The sequence below is a fragment of the Piliocolobus tephrosceles genome, chromosome 2, assembly GCF_002776525.5.
Source record: "Piliocolobus tephrosceles isolate RC106 chromosome 2, ASM277652v3, whole genome shotgun sequence".
NCBI lineage: Eukaryota > Metazoa > Chordata > Mammalia > Primates > Cercopithecidae > Piliocolobus > Piliocolobus tephrosceles.
In genome coordinates, this window is record NC_045435.1 from 156585197 (window position 1) to 156606559 (window position 21363).

A 21363-nucleotide genomic window follows, 5' to 3' on the forward strand; every position below is an offset into this window, starting at 1 on the left:
TCAATTAAGTTTCCATAAACAAAGCAGAAAATGCAATAACATACTGGAAAAATATATGCAACACAAAAGGCATATATATTGCTAACTTCCTTTTTTCCTATTTAAAAAGCTCATACAAATCAATAAGGAAAAAATTTGAAAAAGAGGCAGAGGATATAAACACACAGTTTACTGAGAAAATAAAAAACAAATGATACACAAGAATACAAAATGACTCATAGCCTCAGTTCTAAGTAAAGAAATGCAAATTAAACCAGTAGATGCCACTTCCCCTGTCAAACTGAGACACAAAAAATTCCACTATGTACTATTAAGAGTTTGGGCCAGAGTGTGAGAAAACAAGCTCATCAACAGTACCTTGGATAGATGGAGAAAGCAACACGTAATAAAATTTTGAAATGCAGATATACCTTGCATCATCAATCCCACTGTTACAGATATAGTCACAAAAGCTCATCTATGTATAATGTAACAAGAGCACTGTTCAATGACAAAAAACTCAACCACCAAAGTACCCATTAACAAAGAACTAATTAAACTGACACAATGGGATACTATGTGGCTACTTTTAAAAAATGAGATAGGGCTATATGTACTGACAGAGGAAGATCTCTAAAGTATATTAAATTTCAAAAACAAGGTACAACTTGCGTTTACATATCCTAATATTTCTTACATATTAAGGAATTGTTTACATATGATGGCTACTTTTCAAGATGGGAGAATTTACATTTTCTATTCTGTTTATACTTTCTAATCCAACAAACATTACAGGTATAAAATGACTACAAAAGTTATGATTGGAGATTATGGCCTATTCTGTTGCTTTCTTCTTTTTACTTCTCTGGGGTTAAAAACAAACAAAAAGAACTAACAATACAGTAGTAAAAATTAGTTAACTTTCATATGATAACCAAAATTAGAATTATGCCATTTTAGTTTTAGCTTCTAAACTTATGGTTTTTGGTCCAAAGTAGTAAAACAGAACAAATTAACTTTTAGGTAAAAGTTTTTGAAACAAAAACATGATAATGCAATTTACCAATATCTTTAAGTCTACATCTCCAAAGGAATTTTTAAGCCTTCAAATATTTGCACAAATCCACAAGGATTCCTCATCTTATAGGGACCACAACCTTAAGAGTATAGAGGAATTTCTCTACTGCTTGAAAAGAATATTTCTATTATAAAATTGAAAATGCAGCCAGGTGCAGTGGTTCACACCTGTAATACCACCACTTTGGGAGGCTGAAGCAGGGGGATCACTCAAAGCCAGGAGTTCAAGACCAGCCTGAGCTGGAACACAACAAGCCCCCATCTCTATTAAAAAAAAGTTTTTTAATTAGTTGGACATGGTGGTGCACACTGGCAGTCCCACCCACTGAGGGGGCTGAGGCTGGAGGATTGCTTGAGCCAAGGAGGTCAAGGTTGCAGTGAGCCATGATTGCACCGTTGCACTCCAGCCTGGGCAACAGAGCAAGACCCTGTCTCCCAAAATAATAATAATAAACAAGTAAGAAGTGAGTTTGAATTTTAAAAAATAGTTTTTAAATGTTAAAACAAACTTAATAGCATATTCTTAAAAACCCTTTCAAAGAAACCCGTAATGAATGTTTACACCAGTAGTAAAACCAGCAATAACAATTTGTAAAGCTCAGGCTGGCAACATGGTGAAACTCCATCACTACAAAAAAAAAAAAAAAAAAAAAAAGGGTAAGCAGGGTGTGGTGGCACACACCTGTAGTCCCAGCTACTCAGGTTGCTGAGGTAGGGGGATTGCTTGAGCCCAGGAGGTTGAGCTATGATTGCGCCACTGCACTCCAGCTTGGGCGACAAAGTGAGACCCTGGCTATAAATAAATTAATTAGTTAAATAATAATCTATAAAGTTTCGGATCAATGCAATAAGAGGAAGAAAGAAATGTAAAAGACTGGCAAAGCCAAGATTCATATTCTAGACCCACCTAGGAAAATGCTGAACCAACAATAAAACCCATCCCACTGAATTCAGATACTATGATTGTCACATTTGGTCTTTAAATGTGGAACTGTCAAAGCTAAGAAACCTCAAATTTCATTTACTTCCACATCTACCCATTGGAATCTCATTCCTGCTTCACTTCCTCTTGCTTCACTTCCATTAGTTGCTACTAAGTGTTCCCTTTCCAAGCAGCTTCTCTTAGTTAAGACTATCGTAAGAATGTAAAATGGGTAGACAAAAAACCAAGGATCTGAAACATTCGGTACTTCTTTGGAAAAGGTGCTTCATATCAATGTCTGCCAGAATAAACTCCAAGTGTCTACAAACTGCTTAAAATGTGGGATTTCTTAGTAAAAGGCAGAATGTGCCTTTATTACTCTTTCTATAATCTAAATAATTTCTAATGAAATTATGGCCAGGAATACTGGGGGCTAGTAGGATCTTTTCAAGACTGAAAACTAGTAATAGTTGGAGGTCCCCACCCAGTTAAAAAGACTTTACCATTCCCTCAACTGGTAAGGACATCTAAGTACAACAAAAGGTAATTTCAGAATGTGTCATTTTGTACTTACTTTTTTCAAGTTTTTAATTGTGATAAGCATGTTCTACTAAAGCAAAGGATGCTTGAATGATGATCTAAGAAAACTCAACTAAAGATAACTTTATCCATTTAGTAAGAAAAACTCATTTTCTTGGATTCCTTTCCCAGTCTCAATAGTCTTTTAATTTTACATAATGAAAGGTCTATCTTCACGATGCACACATTTGAAAAGTGTACTATTAAATATATTCTAAAAGTTACAAGGATGCACAAAATGATTTTTAAAAACAAACACTTGTTTACTTACAAAACTATAAAAATTTAGTAGCTATAATAAAGAAAATAAGAAGTTAATACCAATAAACCCAAACAGATTTACTTATTTTATGGAATTCAATGTCACAATATTTACTGTGTAAGATTCAGGCTGCTAATTTCAATCTCCAGAAATTTATACTGGAGTATCTATGAAGTCTCTGTATAAAATTATGAATATTTTTAAAAGTCAAACTCCAATTTTCTGCTTATGCCTAAAGGCAAAGGTCAGTGCTTTCTAAAACACTTTTTTTGTTTGTATTTTATGCTACACTTCTAATTGTGCAACGTGTAACAAAGCATACAGATTTGTGAAAGACCTTGGTCAGCTCTATGTGGCTACAACTAAACCTAAAAACAGCATTCCAAAATAATCAATCTCAGAGACGGTCACATGGTGCTATCTCTCTAACAAATTTGAGACAAGTATCCTGGTCAACGCACTTCCCCTCTGTCCCCCATAAGGACTCACTGTGCTTTCTCTTATTTCCGCACAACTCACAAAGAACATTATAATTACAGAGGTAAAGCATAGAAACAACCAGTGACTGTAGGTCAAGCATATACGGAAAGAGAAGTCTTATCTTGTGAAACAGTCCAAGTATACTCATTGTGTTTTCTTATTACTATTATTTCCTTTTATCTCCCCTTCCAATACTAAATCAACCCAAATTTGTATAAAAACCTCCTGCCTTAATTCAGAACAAGTCAGTAATAGCCCAGTTCCACACAGTCTATAGAATACTTACAAACCCCAGAAGAAATATTTGAATTAAGGAGTTTCCTTAGGAAAAAGAAAATGAGAAAAGAGTAATAAAAGGCTGTTATTTAATAACCTTATGGTTCAAATTTCACATTTACAAAAAGTAATATGTAAACTCTCCTAGTTAGAAAACCTACTGGGACCTAACTTACACTTGGTCTCAGTCAAAGGATAAGAAGGGATGGACCTAACGCAAATATTACCCTTTAAAAGTGTTTTTGGTGCTGGGAAGGGGTAAATGAATAAAATAAATATTGAATGATACAGTAAGTTAAATCATTTGTTTAGAAAAGATCAAAGAGGTGTGTGTGTATGGATGTATTTGTAGCAGCCTTAAACAAACAATTTTGTTCAATTAAAAGCAATTCCAAAGATTTTTTGTTAGACTGGCACAAGCCAACTTTTTACAAACAATAAACATAAACCCTTCGTACTTTCCATGTATTCCTTTAAGTAAATTTAGAAACAATTCTTATAAATTAACTTCATAAACTATAAAATTTTATCGCTTTCTGCTCATAAAACTGAATTTAGTCTTCCCTTCAGTTTCTGAAGGGAAAGTGCTATAAATTTGTTTTTAGAAATTATTACCATGTCTTCTCAATTTACATCAGACCTGACAGACATTAAGTACCCTATAAATCATCACATTCTTCTTTCTCTCTAAATAAGCAAATAAGACTTACTTCAGAATTATTATTATCGTTTTTTTAAAATTAAAACAGGATCTTGCTTTGTCACCTAGGCTGGAGTACAATGGCATGATCAGGGGTCACTGCAGCCTTGAATTCCTGGGCTCAAGCAAGCCGCCTGCCTCACCCTCCTGAGTAGTTGGGACACAGGCATATGCTACCACACCGAGCTAATTTTTTTTTTTATTTTTTGTAGAGACAGGGGTCTTGCTATATTGCCCAGGCTGATCTTGAACCTACGGGCTCATGCAATCCTTCTGCCTTAGCCTCCCAAAGCACTGGGATTACAATTGTGAGCCACTGCACGCAGCTCTTAATTCAGAATTATTCAGCTCTTAATTCATAATTATTTAAGCTTAGTAGACTTCTGTTTTTCTATACCTAATGAGAACAACCCAAATTTCCAAAACAATTAGGCTCCTATAAGATAATTTTTGTTTTAAGCTAAATTAACATGGACTGATTTAAAAGGTATGGCACACACTGGGGAACTGAGACAGAATTTTGCTGGCATGAGCCACCTGAGACAGAAGAGCATCACAGAAATACTATGGAAAACAGATCCTACCTTTAACTGTTTTGACAAATGCTTGTTTTTCTTTATTTGGATCTTTTTCATCTATTAAAATCCCATGGAAAATACGCCCAAAAGTACCTAAAAGGAAAAGTAATAATTAATGAGATCATATAACCTTCATAAAATTATAGTACGAAACTTTCTGGCACAATATAACATAAAACAAAAATAACAAGGGCATATGTGATCAACATTATTCCAGTCCTAGAGTAAAAAGACCCAAATCTTTGATTTTAACAACTGTTAAAAGTTTTTTGTAACTATTACACAGCTTAACTTGTTTTCAGAAACACCATATTTAAACCAAGTATATGAAAACTTTCCTGAATTATACTAAATAAACTAATGATATAGCCAGGAGCACTGGAGCCCAGTAATGAAGTATCCACAATGGCATTTATGAGTTTCTAGGCTTAGCCTCAGAGAAATGACGAAAAGACAAAAAATGAACTTTCCTCTCTACTGCAGAGCCTTAAAAAGTAGCTTCAAGGGAAGGCCAAGGGGTACAAGTTTTGGATCCAAGTTTTGGATCCAGACAGTCCTAGGTTCCATTCCTTCTACCACTCTCTCCTCAGAAGGTCTCAGACAAGCCAATTAGACTCAGTTCACTGGTAAAATGTGTTCCTAAAAACTCTTAGCGTGAGAAGAGGCCGGGCGCGGTGGCTCATGCCTGTAATCCCAGCACTTTGGGAGGCCGAGGCGGGCGGATCACGAGGTCAGGAGATTGAGACCATCCTGGCTAACACGGTGAAATCCCATCTCTACTAAAAATACAAAAAAATTAGCCGGGCGTGGTGGCAGGCGCCTGTTGTCCCAGCTACTCGGGAGGCTGAGGCAGGAGAATGGCGTGAACCCGGGAGGTGGAGCTTGCAGTGAGCCAAGATTGCGCCACTGCACTCCAGCCGGGGCAACAGAGAGAGACTCTGTCTCAAAAAACAAAAACAAAAACAAAAAAACCTTATAGTAATAAGAGAAGTTAGTTATGACCTTTGGGGTTGCTGGGGAAGGAGTGATTAAAAATGAACTAAGAAAATCCACCTAGATTTTATTACCAATTTTGTAATTGCCCATAAAAAGCTCCCAAACAAGATGATCATTGAAAATCAATCTCGTTTTACTCTTTCTCACTAGAAAATTGTTTACTTTCCTTCCTTCACAATTTAAAAGATAAGCTTGCAAATAGTTTCACTTAGATGCAGATGCCATGCACACAAGTAAGTTTGCTCTAATGCCTTTCACTCTATGAGGTGGAGTTGTTTGTATCCATATACCAGGTCTCACTGGGGCCTAGAGACAGAGTAACTTGTATGCTCGAGGCAGAAAAGACTTTGGATAATCTTAATTTAAGACACTTTGCTTGAAGCTGAGTAAATACCTTCAAACACTCTAGTCAATACATAGAGCGACACACCTTGACCTGTCTTCCTCCAAAGGTTTTCCCTTCTCTCTCCACCCAAGTTCACCTTGCTTGACTGAGCTTCGTAAATCTCTTGCACTGCAGCACTGTCTCCTGTCTCCTCTTCCCAGTACCTAGTCCCATTTTTAATATTACTGCCAAACATAGATTTACATATACTTAAAAACAATAAATGTAAGGAACATACACAAAAATATGTATGTACATATTACTTTACCACAGTGTTACAGCAATTCACATTCCTACCAGCAATGCAAAAGAGTGTGTGTTCCTCCATACCCGTCAACCTAGAAATTATTTTTACTTTTTCACAGTCTAACGTAAAAAAAAATCGCATGTAACTATTGTTTTCTTTGCATTTATCAGATTTCCAGTGATCCTGACCACCTTTTTAAATGTTAATCAGCCACCATATTTTCTTTTCTGAAATCAAAAGAATTTTAAAATAAACTACTATGGGCCTGAAAAGACCAAAAAAGAAAAACTCTACCTGGTTCAGAATTCCTTCTTCTCAAATCATACCACTACAACAGATTGCCTATTCTATTCCACTCAGAGACCAAAAGAAACTGCAAATATAACATTATTAACTGATCTCTCTTTTTTTTGTTCTTTAGGAAATGCTACCTGGTCTACTTACTCTCTTCAGATTGCAAACAGATCTGCAAACTAGTTACGCTTAGAAATCAGTCAACTATAACAAGTGGCGATCATGCATTTTAAGACATACCAGAAAATCTGCTTCCATTAATTACCATTTGTTACTGGGGACAATTTAAGTACCTGACTTAGTTGTGATTGACCTAAATGTGTCCCAACCAGCAAAGGAATACATAAGGAGGACTCATAAGTATCCAAAGCATTCCAAGCTGAATTACGGTGGGAGTAAAAAAGTAATTCTCTATTTAACAACATGAAGAGCTCAGTGCAGTATTTCATTATTAATTTCTGTCCTCTTCTTTCAGCATCTCCCTAATCAATATCCTCCAACTCAAAAAGGAAAGCAAGGCCCAGTGAGAGGGGAAGGGAAGCATACTAATATCCGGCAAACACTATTATGTGTTAGTTCATTTACTGTACCTAATTTCATCTCATCTTTATAACTAGTCTAAGAGATGACAACGCAGTCCAAATTTATAGAAGAGGAAGCTGGAGACTGAAGACATTACGTGATTTCTCCAAAGTCACACAGAGAACAAAATGTGGGATTAGAACTTAGGACCAAAACCAAAGCCCACGTCCACTCCTTACACTACAACCCCTAAGTTATCTGTCAGAGAGAAAGTAACTTAGAATATTTCAAAGAGACCTGCCAGGTAGTAATCATTTTAAATAAAAACTAAACAGATAATACACCTTAAACATAGCAAACAATAATATACATGCTTTAATATACTTGAAAATCAAGAACCGCACCAAAGTTGTACAAGGCACATTAAAGTATAAAGAGAACATAAAAATAATTTTTGTAAGAGAAAAACCATACATTGCTTCTTATCCTTATCTTAGACACAAAACGAGATGAAATTTTTTAAATTTTTGAAAAAAGTGTTTATAGTCGTAACATTAAATCACACTTAAAAAACTGACTTTGAGATAATAAATACCTTCTTGGAGTACATCTTTTAGAGTTATCCTCTCCCTGGATATTGCTATATCCTTCACCTTGGCTTTGGCTTCCAGAAGAGTGACACTTCTCAAGTCGTTCTTCTCTATCCGCAAGGTAGGATAACCTAAGGAGCCAACAAAGCCAAACCAAGCAATATAAATACCCTTATTATGGTATTGGGGTCAACTAGTTCAGTTAGAACCTGAGGACTCAAGTCACAGGAATGAGTGTAAGAATCATAAAAGGAAACAGGCATATATATGAACTAGGAGAGTTATTTGAAGGCCACACTAAATGTTAAAGAAATGTCTTCTCACCCACCACAATACTACTCCAAAATGTTAAAATTCTGAACTGCAACAAGAAATCCTAAAAATAGCATTACCATGACCACCACTTCAATTGCCTTTTAGCCAAATGAAACAAGCTTGACCTGTGAAATTTCATTTAATCCCTCTTATGGACAGTTTTTCTCCCAAAAGATTTTCTAATATAATCTAATAACAAACCAACTTTTCAAATGAAGATTTTTTTCAAACATCTCATTTGAAAAGTTTTGTTTGAACAAACAAAAAGTTTCAAACAAAAAGTTATTTTTGTTTGCAAAGGCTTTTTTCAAACAAAATACATAACCAATTTAATTATTCTGGTATTACCACATCCTAGCAAAACCACTGTGAGATTCAAATTTATTAAGTTCCCTTAATTCCCATTCATTCTTAATTCAATGACAGCAAAAACAGAATTTACAGTTACAAATTAGTTTTCATTTCAAGAAAAAAAAAATGTTAGAATAAAAGGAAAATCTGGTGTTAGCAAGTAGAAGTTGCAATGGCATCTCTAACGATATATTAGCTTTAGCAGATATTGGGAAGAAACCTCCCCTCAAAATTAGTGGACCTATGCAATGATCATCGATGGTTGCCAGGAGAACCACATGAAAAGTTCTGGGCAACTTGACAAAGGACGTAGGCTGACACCACCTGAAACCACTGACTGGCAGCAGTTTGACTGTGATAGACTATCTAGGTGTGTGAGTACATGTGAATGTTTATGTTTAATTCTACTTGGGAGTTCTCTTAGTTTCTTGGATCTGTGATCTGTTGTGCTCTGTTATCTTAGAATATTCTTGGTTACTATGTCTTCAAATAATTTTTTCTTCCTCTTTTTCTATCTGTAAACAAATGTATTTCTATTGTCCTTTTTAAAAAGTGTTTGTTTTTAGCATATATATGGTAAGTAAATTATCTAGTTCCTTACGGTAATGGCCACAATTACAAACAAGTAACTTTCTTATAGATGGCAACAATCTTTAAAAGATAAATTTATTTCCTTTGACTTTATTTATTTATTTATTTATTTATTTATTTATTTATTTATTTATTTATTTTTTGAGATGGAGTCTCACTCTGTTGCCCAGGCTGGGTGCAGTAGCATGATCTCGGCTCACCGCAAGCTCCGCCTCCTGGGTTCACGCCATTCTCCTGCCTCAGCTTCCCGAGTAGCTGGGACTACAGGTGCAAGTCACCATGTCCAGCTAATTTTTTGTATTTTTAGTAGAGACAGGGTTTCACCATCTTAGCCAGGATGGTCTCGATCTCCTCACCTTGTAATCTGCTGGCCTCGGCCTCCCAAAGTGCTGGGATTACTGGCGTGAGCCACCATGCCCGGCCCCTTTGACTTTTTTAAGAAAGTATTTTAGCATATATAACAACAATTACCTACCTCTTTGAGGTCATATATAACAATTAAGAATCCATTCTAATGAGCCAAGATTGAGATCTAAATATTAAATGCAATGATGTGCCTGTTCTGAGTAGCTTAAACTACTTTCACATCTATTGTATTTCCTAAAAAGCATATATTTCTTTCTTCATTAGTGGGAAGAGTAGCTGCCATTATTATTTCCCTTAAATTTCGTTTACTCCATTATGCATTCTCCCCCTCCTTTTTTCTTGCCACTGTCTTATTGAAGAAACTGGGTCGGCTACCCTGGAAAATGTTTGGCTTCTACTTCTTCAAGTAGTATTTCCTATAAACTGTAAGTCAGGTCTATAACCTTGATTAGATCCAGGTTAACTTGTAGGGGGTGCAGTAGGGAGAGAAAAGAACGCTCCATGAATGGTACATAATATCCTTGGGTACGAAATACCTAGGTCCCTACTTTTAGTAACGCTGAGTTCATCAGCGTATTCAGGTGGTGACAGCCTCATCCGTCAATGGCAGAGTTCCCCATTTTCCTTTTAATCACTGATGATCTTTTTCTGAATCAACTATTTCATCAGGAGTTGCACATGCGATTTTTCTAATTATATCATTCCTTCCACATTTATTAGCTGAGAATCATCTGTAAAGAAACATTCTCTCTCATCCACCAGCACCATCTGGTTACCCTGAAATACAGTTCATGTAGTCAGTTGGTAGAGTAAGGTATTCATTGGAGCCTTAGTTACCTCCATAATGAACAATTTTGTTAAATACGGTACAAATTTGTGGATTTTTACACATTTTACATCTTAATTCATTATAGTCATTATTCATTTTGATGATCAAATGGTTCCATTTTTAGCCAGTGGGAGTTCTTCAAGTCTTAGCTATTTCCTTGATATCTGACTCAGCAACATGTCCCAGGCTTATCTTGTTCACTTCCTGACCCAGACCTGGAATCAGCCATTTCTCCAAAAAATCCTGGTTCTTTTTCATGGCAGACAGTACTGGAAAACCACAATAGGGCACTGGGTAGAGGACAGATATTCTTCATCTTATTTTACTAAAGAATAAATGCCAGTCCAAAAAAGGAAATCGGATCCGACATTCTCAACTCTCCAGTTGAGAATAACTTCCTACTATGATGAAAAAACAATGTAGTCTTTACCATGGCCCATAAGACCATCAAACAATTCCTTACAATCTAAAGTCTCTGTCTTTATGTAGCACAATGGTTAATTAACTACAGTTACCTGAAAATCTTCCTTTTGAATTTCTACAGAAGTGAGTTAGTAGCCCTTTTAGTATAATAAATGTATGGAAATCTCCCCAAAGCCACACCATTTCTAGCAAACTTAAATTTCATTTCTGACACCTCAATTTTAGAATGTTTCATTCAATGCTCTAGAAAGCAAAAGTTGAAGAGCATACCTAATTTTGCATGCTTTAGATACGATTTACACAACATGTCTCACAAGAACACTAACCATGCAAGACCACTGGGAAGCAGCATAGACAGCTTTAGTAAACTGGCTTTAGAATTAAATTAACTCTTACTGGTGATAGGAGTTGCATTGTTGGGTGTGTCAGCTCTCAGATACTGAGTCGTCTGGGTGGATGGCTGAGACAGCCCTTGGGAACTACTGCTGGCACTAATGCTGCAAACAATTTTTGAGAAAAATATTTGACAAGTCAGTTTCAATGAGAAATTTCCTTTTTCCATAAATACAAAATGCACATAGCCATTATAACCAGCCTAAAATCCTGATGGAGACCACAATAATTCATGATGTTCCATACTGAAATTTTAATCTAACTCCTATAGAGCTATTTTTTCTTTCATTTCTATCTTCAAAATCATTAAGCAAGTTCATCTTATCAAAATTATTCAGAAATGTAGGTACTAGTGCTCAGACACCTCAGGTAATTGTCCTAACCTTCACACAAAGATGTGTTAGGGAACTACGGATCATCTCTCAAAAAAAGAGCCCATGCCACTCAATTAGACTACTTTTTAGAAAAGAAGAAGAAAGACAGGCTTCTTTCAATGACGGTCCAATATCAAATGGCCTACAGATAAAGGAAGAGCAAACCAAGTCAAACATGCCAACACGCTCAGAGCTTAGAAAGGACTATTGGCCAGGTGTGGTAGCTCACGCCTGTAATCCCAGCACTTTGGAGGCCAAGGCGGACAGATGACCAGAGGTCAGGAGTTCGACACCAGTCTGGCCTACATGGCGAAACCTCCTCTCTACTAAAAGTACAAAATTAGCTGGGCATGGTGACGCATGCCTGTAGTCCCAGTTACTCGGGAGGCTGAGGCAGGCTTGAATCTGGAAGGCGGAGGTTGCAGTGAGTCAAGATTATGTCACTGCACTAAAGCCTGGGTGATAAAGTGAGACTCCATGTCAAAAAAAAAAAAAAAAAAAAAGTATCAAATTTGGTTTAAGTTCATTTAATCACAATACATTTTGCTGCTTCTACTTCCCCAACCCCTCCTTTTTATCCAACTTCTGGGAAATCTCTACTACTTGAAGCATTACACCATATTCTCTAAATAATACACAACACTAAGAAGATGATAGGTTCAAATAATTGTAAACCTTGTGTTCAAGATTACTGCAAAGTAATGCTGCTCAAGCATGCAGTTTTGTCTTTTCGGGGGGAGAAACCTTGTCTCTTGGGTACCTTTCAGTCTCACTGCCTTAGTTCTTATAATTTTGCAGCAGTGGAGACGTGAAACATAGAAATTCAGCATGAAGAGTGAAACCAGATGGCAGGATAGATCTTTCAATGTCTCTCTTAGCTACAGGATCAGCAGTGCCCAATCAAGTCTCCAACTTTCCTTAATATGCAAAATCTTTTAACTGACCACTTCCTACATAATAGGTCTGTATTTTCAAAAACTGGTGATTTTAAAAAATACATAATAAAGTCCAGGAGTTTGAGGCCAGCCTGGGCAACATAGTGAGACCCTGTCTCTGAAACAAAACACACACACACACACACACAATGACAAACGGCTGCTATATAATCTATAACATTTATATATGAAAGTGTATTTTATCAATTTCAAGAGCCCATAATACAAATCTGAAAAATGTAAATATATAACATCCAGGCAATGAGGATCGTACGTCTTTATGTAGCCTTTCTATTGCTAATAATACAATATACTACTATCTGCTATTGTAACCAAAACATTTGTAGAAAGTCATAGCAAAAATTAAGATAGGAAGGTCCTGCAATAAACATTTAGAGCGCACTTATAATATGCAAGCCATTCTGCTCAGCACAACCATGGATCTCAAGATACGTGTCTGCCAAACAAAATGCCCCTCCAGCATGCCTTCCCTGAATATGTCTATCATTTCAGGTTATCCATCAGGTTGGTGCAAAAGTAACTGCAAATTGCGGTTTTTGCCATTGCTTTTAATGAAAAAAAAATGGAATTACTGCACCAACCTGATACTTCTTGTGAAGCTGCAGTTAGCCCTGTTTCCCCAGCAACTCTGTGAAGATACTTTGCAACTCAAAGAGACTATAATAAAGATTCATTAGGCTATCATCTGGTCAGAGTGTTGGAAGAGCTTCTTAGGCTCAATGTTATTCCAGAATTGATCTATATGAGTTTATAATGCAGTGGGTATAGGTCAATATAGAAAAGAGATGAAGAGTATAAACCGTGAAGTCAGAACTGCCAGTATCATCGATTACCAGCTGTACGGCCTAGGACAAACTATTTAATCCTCTGGAACCTCAAATTCCCTATGGACAGAATGTGCATAATACTACCCTCTGGTAAGACTGCTAAAACGATTACATGAAAAATAAGTAAGTAAAGCATTTAGTGCCTGGCCCTCAAACATATATTTATAAATTATTATTACTAATCTATAGTATACTATAATTATATTAATTATGTGAATATTGTGCATCCCCAGTCCTTAGAACAAAAAGCAATTACAGGACTCTGTTTTACAGCTGAGTACCACTCAAAAATCAAACCAGATATCAAAGCTGTTAGAAGTCCAGACTTCAATAATGGGGAGGGAAGAGGAGCATTACCATCCTCAAGAGGGAAGGAAATAAACGGGATTAAGATAATCTGCCTCACAGGATTTTTGTGAGGCTCAAATTGTATGAGATATGTGAAAATACTACTTAAATATCTACAACCAACATCACTGATGACTAAGTGCGCAGACACATTCTCTCCATTAACTGAACAGTAGGTGGCACTCTTGTGCTACCTCAGAATTTTTGAAAAGCCTGTAGGCACACAAAGGTGTTACAGGGACATCTATGTCAATTTTTCACTCCCTCAACAGATATTAAGTGGGTCCCTAAAATAAGCAAAGCACTATGCTAAGTGGTCAGAACAAATTTTTTTTTGGAATCCAAGACTTACTGTTACGAGTGAAGCAAGAAGCAATTGGGGACCTACCCCTGACATCCATTAAAGTCAACACCTACATAGCTGTATCACAAGAGGTAGAAAATGAGATTAAAATGTATATTTGCTAGCACTTAATAGTTTATAGCCAGTCTAAATAAATTATCAATCTGAATAAATTATCTCATTTGATTTTCAAAGGCAAGTAAAATTATGTATGGCGATACTAACCCTGTCTTAGAATGAAGTCAGAACTTTGGGAAAGATCATAATTTTCCTTCAAAACACTTACTACAATTTGTACTTTTCTGTTTTTCTCTGTAACTCCACTTCATCTATTCATTCCACAAATATTTATTAAGTATCTACTACATGTCGGGTACTGTACTGGGTGCTAGAGATATAGCAGTGAACACAACAGACAAAGATTGTGACCCCTACATTCCAGCAGGGATTTTTTTTGCAGGGATTTTTTTTGTTTGTTTAATGTCTGTCTCACCCAATCAGACTATAAACTCCACAAAGGCAGGCCAAGTGCCTACTTATTCACCTCTCCTTCCCCAGTACGTAAGCCAGTCAGTGCCTGGCACAAGAAGCCCCCGGTGGGCCAAAGTGAGCCCCAGTGAGAGCTCAATTAATACTAAGTCAATCAATGAACAGAGAAAACCACACTTTCCTGGAACAGAAAACATAAACCAGACAGAATGGTCATTTTTGACACAAATTGTTGTGAAAAAACCAAAGAATGATTGGTATAACAAAACGTTTGTTTTCCTCTCTCTACTCATTGGTTGTTCAGCCAAATAGTTACTGTGTATTTTACTATGTGTCCAACACTGTTAGGCATTAGATATAAAATCAAAGATTTTAAAGGGAAACTGTCACCAGTAAAGGCAGGGGGGCGGTGGTGGGGACAATGGAAACTGGAAGAGAAAAATCAAGCATCCCACAAAGGAGTAATAAACTTTCCCACAGTCACAAACTAACAAGGAAAGACTACAGTAGAGACACGCTGCAGACCAACCCTTCTGCAGGACTTCAGGGTGAATATAAAGAGAAGCTCTGCTTATCCAGGACAGACTCATCTGGCATAACACAGAGACTGAAAAGATCAATTTGCAGTGTTGCGAGAGGGAAAGCCACACACATGAGCTCCAGCTGCCCTGGCATGAGCACATCTCAGGCAGCGTTTATTCTCTGCCTCCAAGGAGATCTGTGTATAACAAGCAGTGGCTGCTAAGTGCCTGGAATGGAAGAACACTATCATCCCTTTCTAAGGAATTCCACGGAGCCATGGGCTCCAACCAACCTCACCAGACTGTGTAAGGATTAACGGAGTTCATAAATGTAAAGCACAGGGAACAGTGCCTGGCACACAGCAAGTGCTTTATACAATGACAATAGTGGATTATTAATATATAACTATTACAACACTGAGTCCCACCTGCTCTGCTCTGCTCCTAGAAGAGCAATCCTGAAAAAGTTATTTAATCTCTTCAAGCCTATTCTTAGGTGGCTGTGAGTGTTAAGATAATATATATAAAGTACCTGGAACAGTACTAGTAAACAGAAAACACTCAATAAATGGTAATCCCAGTGGTCCCTATATAGAGTGAGAAGCAGCAGACGTCTCTTAAGTGCTGTTGGATAACTGGATGGGAGCTTTCTGGTCACCACTGTTAGCCTGCCTGGCAGGTAATTAATTATTAATAGGACAGGAAAAGGTTGAAGAAGAACTTTGTCCATCACTACTAGCATACTGCAGCTTTATTAAAAACTTAATAAAAATGCCATTTACTATACATAGGGCTGTGTTTTAAGAGCTTACAGTATTATTTCATTAAAACCTCACAACATACCTAACTAGATGTGTATTTCTGCTTTACAGAAGAGAACTGAGACACACACAAGCTATAAACTTACTCCATGTAGCCCATAAAAGTAGTAAACAGAACAGCCAAGGCTTTGAACAGAGATAGTCTGGCTCTAGAGTCCATACTCTTGACCACTAGGCTATGCTCTGAAAACATGTGATAATATAAGTTGGTTTTACTCAGGTAATGTCTGGAAACTTTTGCCCGAAAACTACAGAGAACTGGAACACCAATTCATGGATGGTAACTAATTATTTCAGCAGGCAGAGGTAGATGCCCCACGGAATCTGAAAGTTATTGCACAATTCTGGCCTATGTGGACTCACAGCCCTAGCCACACATGCAGGCATTCAAGGAAAACACAACTCTCTGGGTATATCAAGAGTGACTTCCAAATGTCATACTCTTTAGTCACCTCTCTACCTGTATCCTCTCTCAAAGTCCTATCAAAATGTTCCCTTAATTGCCTCCAAATGCGATTTCTTCCCCTGTAAAAATCTAAACCTAACTTCACCACCACCATGTACACAAAACATATTCTGAAACAAATCATATATGTACTTCCTTCTCATTCGTATCCCTTTTTTCTTCTTTCTCCACACAGAAATGGAAAATAAAACAGTGGGGACAAAGAGTACTTAGGGGCAAGTACTGAATCCAACCAGCTCCCTTCCCCTTCATATTCTTATGCCACAAATATGCCTCCCAGCTGTATGTTAAGACCAATTAGGACTGGTGACTCAACACGGAGTAAGGCACACTGCTCCCTAACTAGAAAAAGCTTACATTCTAAAGGTAAGACAATTACACAAAAAATTATAGAAGAAAAAGTACAATAACTGCTACGAGAGAGAGACAGAGACAAAGAGAAATGGGTGTTTGGGAGGCTTAGAAAAGACTTCATGAAAGAGACAGCAATGGAGCTGGAATTTGAAGAGTGGACCAAGTATGGACTGGTGGAAAAGGCACGGAGGCAGCCTGTGGGAAGAAGAAAGCATGAACAAAAGTCCTGAAGGGCAAAGTGTGGGGCAAAAGTGAGGAATAAGTAATCATTTGACTGGAGCGAAAGGAAGGATACAGCAAGAAGAGGAGAAAAGGTTCAAAGAGTATGGATGATACATCTCCACATAAAGCAGGCCTTTCAAAGAAGTCACAAAGCTGGGTCATGTCTTCAGTCAGCAACTGGGAATCACTGAGGAGGGAAGTAAGAAGTGTGTGTTATGAAAATAAACCTATCATTCCATCCGTACCTCTCACCCTAACTTGACTATAACATCCTCCTTGTCATCTCTGACTCACTGAGGCTGGACAAGCACCTTTTGTATTCACACACTTTACTATACATATCACAGTCATCAAATTACATGCTTTTATAATTACAGGTTAATGCAAAAGATTAAAATCTTGAAACTATGAAGTATATTATTATTTCTGTCTGTTCCCAGCACTCAGCATAATATCTAACCCAGTATATCTCAAACGGGTTGTACATTAGAATCATCCAGGAAGCTTTATGAAAAATACTGATCCCCAAATACTACCACAAACCACTTGCATCAAAATCTCTGGAAGGTGGACCCAAATACTAACATGTTTTAACAGCTTCTCCTTGACTCTACCGTGTAACCAGGTTGAGAACCAACAGTTTAAATCAGAGCAGGTGCTCAATAAACGTTCACTGGATGGAGGGAGGAAGAGAGGGTGGGAGAATTATGAAGGGAAGAGCTAGAAGGAAGAAACAGGGCTATTTTGAAAAGGCAATGGTCTGAAGTAGAGTCATGTCAAAGGGAATAGAAAAAACATACTTGTTCTCCACTTCTCCCCCAACAACTAAAAAACAAATTTCTGACTTCATAACTTTTAAAAAATAAAAATAAAATCAGAGAAACACAGAGACAGTGATTAGGTCATCTTATTTTTCCTTTGGCTGGGGCTTGGTCATCCTCCCTCCTTCCCCTGCACCACTACACATTGGTATGTATGGGCTCCCACACATATACAAATAACTGCTTTCATTTTTTTTCTTTCCCAAAATGTGTACAATACCTGTCATCCAGTTCAATCCTTTTCATACTATGAAGGTGCAAAACAGCTAATATTATTGCTACGAGAAATATTACTGCACAACAAACCCCTACACTAATATAAAACACACGCGTAGAAGTGGTTGGAGCTGCATGTACAGGATCATCTGAAATAAAAACAAAAAGCACATTTAGCTTTTAAAACAAATATGACTGCTTTGTGATCCAATATACACAAATAAGTATTGTTCTTTTCACGTGCCCATTCTTTGGTAAGATCAGTTACCAGTAGCATATTGATGTAAGTTCACAAAATTTTTTTGATGTTTTTGTTGTAGTTTTAAAAAAATATTTTAGGCCAGGTGTGATGGCTCACACCTGTAATCCCAGCACTTTGGGAGGCCAAGGCAGGCAGATCACCTTGAGACCACTCTGACCAATATGGTGAAACCCCGCCTCTACTAAAAATATGAAAATTAGCCAGGCGTGGTGGCAGGCGCCTGTAGTCCCAGCTACTTGGGAGGCTGAGGCACAAGAATCACTTGCACCTCGGGGGCAGAGGTTGCAGTGAGCCGAGATCACTCAACTGTACTCCAGCCTGGGCGACAGAGTGCAACTACATCTCAAAAAAAAAAAAAAAAAATTTTTTTTTAAATAGAATTTTTGGCTAATGAGTATAACAGTCACTCACAAATGGTATACATAAAACATACATACCAGTGCATAAAATATACTATAGCAGTGCTGTCCAACAGAACTTTCTGCAGTGACGAAAATGTTCTCTAGAGTACTGTCCAATACAGTAGCCACTGGTCACCTGTGGCTATTAAGCATTCAAATGTAAATACAACTAAAGCTACTGAAATGTAGTTAGTAAAACTGAGGAACTGATGTTTTAATTTGACTTCACTGTAAGTAGGTTAGAAAGTCACATGTGGCTAGCAGGCATCTATATATTCTTCCTATCTCTTCAACAATGATGTTTGGGTTAGAGGGATCAGACATCGTTTTGTTGCCACGGACCACTGACTCACAGAAGACTGAGTGACAGAAGGGTCCACAAGTTTATAAAAACAAACATTTATTCTTTTTTGAAAGTAACAGAAATTGTTTTGCTTTTCTGTTTTTAAAGACTCTATTCATTAAATAAAATGATACTCGGCTTTCCATTATTTTAAAGAGAGAGGCAGGCTGGGCGCGGTGGCTCACATCTATAATCCCAGCGCTTTGGGAGGCCGAGGTGGGTGGATCCCTTGAGGTCAGGAGTTTGAGACCAGCCTGGCCAACATAGTGAAACCCCATCTGTACTGAAAAAAAAAAAAATTACAAAAATTAGCCATGCCTGGTGGTGCGCACCCACCTGTAGTCCCAGCTACTCAAGAGGCTGAGGCAGAAGAATCACTTGAACCCAGGAGGCAGAGGTGGCAGTGAACCAAAATCACACCATTGCACTCCAGCCTGGGCGACAAAGCAAGACTCCGTCTCAAAAATAATAAATAAATAAATAAATAAATAAATAAATAAATAAATAAATAAATAAAATAGGACAAACAGCCTCAGCAACATGGAAAATAACCCAATGACATAGACACAGCCGCGCGCGCGCACACACACGCACACACACACACACACACACACACACACAGAAGCAAACTGAGAAAAAACACACAGAAACAAAGATACAGATGACAGAAGCAGGCAGAGTGGAAGATGCAAACAGAAGCAGAACTGGTGTGCCTGGAGATTCATGCAAGATATGATCACGAGTACTCACATCATAACTCTACTGAACAAAACTTGAGGCATTTGGGGTTTATCCTAAATGAGATGGGGGATCATTGCAAGGTTTCAAGCAAAGCAATTTCACACGGCCACTTAACAAAAAATGACTGCATGATGTGTGAAGAATGCAAGAGCAGAAGCAGGGAACGAGTTAGAAGGTTACCATAGTAATTCGAGGAGAGAGCACTGGCTTGAACAAGAGTGTTACAGTGAAGATGAGAAGTAAATGGATTTGGAAACACAGTCAACAGACCTTACAAATGGATTGTACCAAAGTAGAAAGAAAAAGAATGAAAAGTTTTGGCTTAAGCGATAACTTGGATAAGGGTAACTTTACAAAGATAAAAATAAGCAGGTTGGGGATGTGAAAATCAAAAGTTTTGTCCAAGTTAAATTTGGAGTACCTAGACTACGAACTAGGTACCTCATATCTCCATGCATAGATGTTAAATTGACAGATACACAAGTCTGGAGTTCTGGGGATAGTTCAGGATAAAAGATAAAAGTTATAGCTTTCAAAAACACATGGAAATAAGAAAAATAAAACTTTTCTAAAATTTAAACTTTCAATCAACAAATAATAAATCAGAACAGATTAACGCAAAGAGACCAAATGACTTCTAGGGCAGCTAGACTTGGCTGTAGCCTGAATGAAGGCATGACTTTCATCAAGAATTACCTTATGCCATGGGAAAGCTATTCAATCTTGGGAAGGGCAGAAAAAAATTCTGAATTCTGGAGGCATGTGTTAGCAGCGCTGTCCAAGCACTTTCCAGAGCAGAGCCGAGGATACAGCTCTGCTAGGCAGATCCCCCTAGATGTACCCTGCTCAATTACCTCCAAATTCCAGGCTTCCCCATGCATTTTTCCCATTCCCCATTTGCTACCATCTGGTCACCCTTCAGCTCTCAGAAGAGCTGTCACTGTTCTCAGGAAGCTATCCTTGGGTTCCCAAATCCCCCTGTGCTTGCCATATCATAGCTTGCCATGCTATGTTGTTATCACTGCCTATTGCCTTGTCTATTTCTCCCACTACATTATAAACCCCCGAGGACGGGGTCTATCTGCTCACAGTTTAGTCCTCTGCTTCAGTCATACCACCTAACACACCACAGACTCTCCATAGGTGTTGGCTGGCTGAATAAATAGAAAGGGCGGGAAGATGAGAAGGAACAAGGAAGAGACAGACAGAGGCCAAGAATATGCAATACTGCTCTTGCTGAGAAGTAATATCCTACTAGCATAAAAGAAATGGGCAAAGTCACCAGAATTTTAAAAGTAAACTTTGGCAACAGTGACTTTTTTTAATGTTTTTTTCTTTCTTTTCAGAAATATTCTAGCAAGTAGACAATACGTCGCATTATTTTACAGGCAAAAAATTTCCACTTCGGGACATCCAGATACTCTGTGCCTCCCAAGGTGATGAAAAGACAAAATAGGCAGCACAGAGTACCATCTATAGACTATTCTTACCAAAGAGATGGTTCTAAATCTAATCAAGTGCAAAATCTACTTGCCAGTTTACAGAAGCGAAAAAAAAAAAAAAAAAAAACATGTTCAATGATTTCAGGAAGATGCAGAATGTGGGAAATTCTATGGGACAAATGATTTAATTTCTTCAATAAACAAGTAATATTAATAAAAGGGTTGGTGGTTTCTGATTAAAACAAAACACATATCACCCAA

General features: G+C 37.5%; 1 protein-coding gene across 2 annotated transcripts in view; it reads right to left on the reverse strand.

The window, feature by feature from the left end:
* RYK (receptor like tyrosine kinase) overlaps positions 1–21363 on the reverse strand; it is a 92753-nt gene that overhangs the window by 25322 nt on the left and 46068 nt on the right. Inside the window, exons 6-9 of one of the 2 annotated variants that reach the window (XM_023187859.1) lie at positions 17918–18062; positions 11159–11259; positions 7893–8018; positions 4860–4946 (exon numbers count right to left, since the gene is read on the reverse strand). In XM_023187859.1, coding sequence (XP_023043627.1) covers positions 4860–4946; positions 7893–8018; positions 11159–11259; positions 17918–18062 — 459 coding nt within the window. Of the gene's footprint in view, positions 1–4859; positions 4947–7892; positions 8028–11158; positions 11260–17917; positions 18063–21363 lie in introns of both variants that reach the window. The other variant, XM_023187858.1, reaches the window with a different exon arrangement.